Source organism: Eimeria mitis, genomic scaffold, assembly GCF_000499745.2.
Source record: "Eimeria mitis Houghton genomic scaffold, Emh_scaff3542, whole genome shotgun sequence".
NCBI classification, from domain to species: Eukaryota; Apicomplexa; class Conoidasida; order Eucoccidiorida; family Eimeriidae; genus Eimeria; species Eimeria mitis.
The window spans coordinates 4,844-6,299 of NW_013571886.1; the positions used below are offsets into that span (position 1 = coordinate 4,844).

The 1,456-nt window shown below is 37.6% G+C and overlaps 1 protein-coding gene across 1 annotated transcript in view; it reads right to left on the reverse strand.

Annotated features, from left to right (window-relative positions):
* EMH_0067090 (uncharacterized protein) overlaps positions 1-713 on the reverse strand; it is a gene marked incomplete at both ends in the record, with an annotated part of 4,441 nt that extends 3,728 nt beyond the window's left edge. Inside the window, 3 exons of the mRNA XM_013498587.1 lie at positions 278-306; positions 413-441; positions 683-713. Of these exons, the coding sequence (XP_013354041.1) occupies positions 278-306; positions 413-441; positions 683-713 (89 nt within the window). The remainder of the gene's footprint in view (positions 1-277; positions 307-412; positions 442-682) is intronic.
* Positions 714-1,456: the final 743 nt, after the last annotated feature.

Genomic DNA, 1,456 nt, shown 5'->3' on the forward strand with positions numbered 1-1,456 from the left:
TCCTCTTCCTCTTTTTTAGTTAATATATAATCTCTTTCTTCTGTCTCCTCTGTCTCTTCTCTCTCTTCTCTGTCTCCGTCAACAGACAAACCCTCCTTATTCTCTAAACCCTCGTCCATATCACCACCCATCTCCTCTCCCTCAGATGAATCACGCCCTAATACACAAACCCTAAACCGTAAACCCTAAACCCTAAACCCTCAACCCTAAACCCTAAACCTTAGACCCTAAAACCCTGAAGTCCCTAAACCCTAAACCCTAAACCCTAGAGCCTAACCATCTCCTCTCCCTCAGATGAATCACGCCCTAATACACAAACCCTAAACCCTAAACCCTAAACCCTAAACCCTAAACCTTAAACACTAGAACCGTGAAGTCCCTAAACCCTAAACCCTAAACCCTAAACCCTAACCATCTCCTCTCCTTTAGAAGGCTCACGCCCTAATACACAAACCCTAAACCCTAAACCCTAAACCCTAAACCCTAAACCCTAAAACCCTTAAGTCCATAAACCCTAAACCCTAAACCCTAAACCCTAAACTTTAAACCCTAAAACCCTGAAGTCCCTAAACCCTAAACCCTAAACCCTAGAGCCTAACCATCTCCTCTCCTTCAGAAGACTCACGCAGTAACACACAAACCCTAAACCCTAAACCCTAAACCCTAAACCCTAAACCCTTACTTGGGTGTCTCCTTTGTTTGTTGTAGTACATGCGTCTCGCTCTTGCTCTTCTCTGTCCCTTCTCTCTTCCCTCCTTTAAAACAAAACGGAGAAAACAACAAAAGGAGACAGCAGCAAAAGGAGACAGTTTAACCGGAGACAGCAGCAAAAGGATACAGTTAAAATGGAGACAGTTGAAAAGGAGACAGCAGCAGGAGACAGCAGCAAAAGGAGACAGTTAACACGGAGACGGCAGCAAAAGGAGACACTTAAAAAGGAGACAGTTAAAAAGGAGACACTTGAAAAGGAGACAGCAGCAAAAGGAGACAGCAGCAAAAGGAGACACTTAAAAAGGAGACAGTTAAAAAGGAGACACTTGAAAAGGAGACACTTAAAAAGGAGACAGTTGAAAAGGAGACACTTGAAAAGGAGACAACGGCAAACGGAGACACTTAAAAAGGAGGCACTTGAAAAGGAGACAGCAGCAAAAGGAGACAGCAGCAAAAGGAGACAGTTAAAAAGGAGACAAAAAAAGAAAGAAGATAGAGATAAACACTAACAAAGCAAGAGACACAAATTTTAATTTAATATAAAAAATATTTATATTTATTTATAAAACACAAAACAATAAAAAATTCTTATTTCTATTCTTTTTATATTATGCATTGTTATTATACATATATATATATACATATATAAATAAAATACATATATAAAATACATATATAAATAATATATATATATATATATATATATATATATATATATATATATATATATATATATATATATATA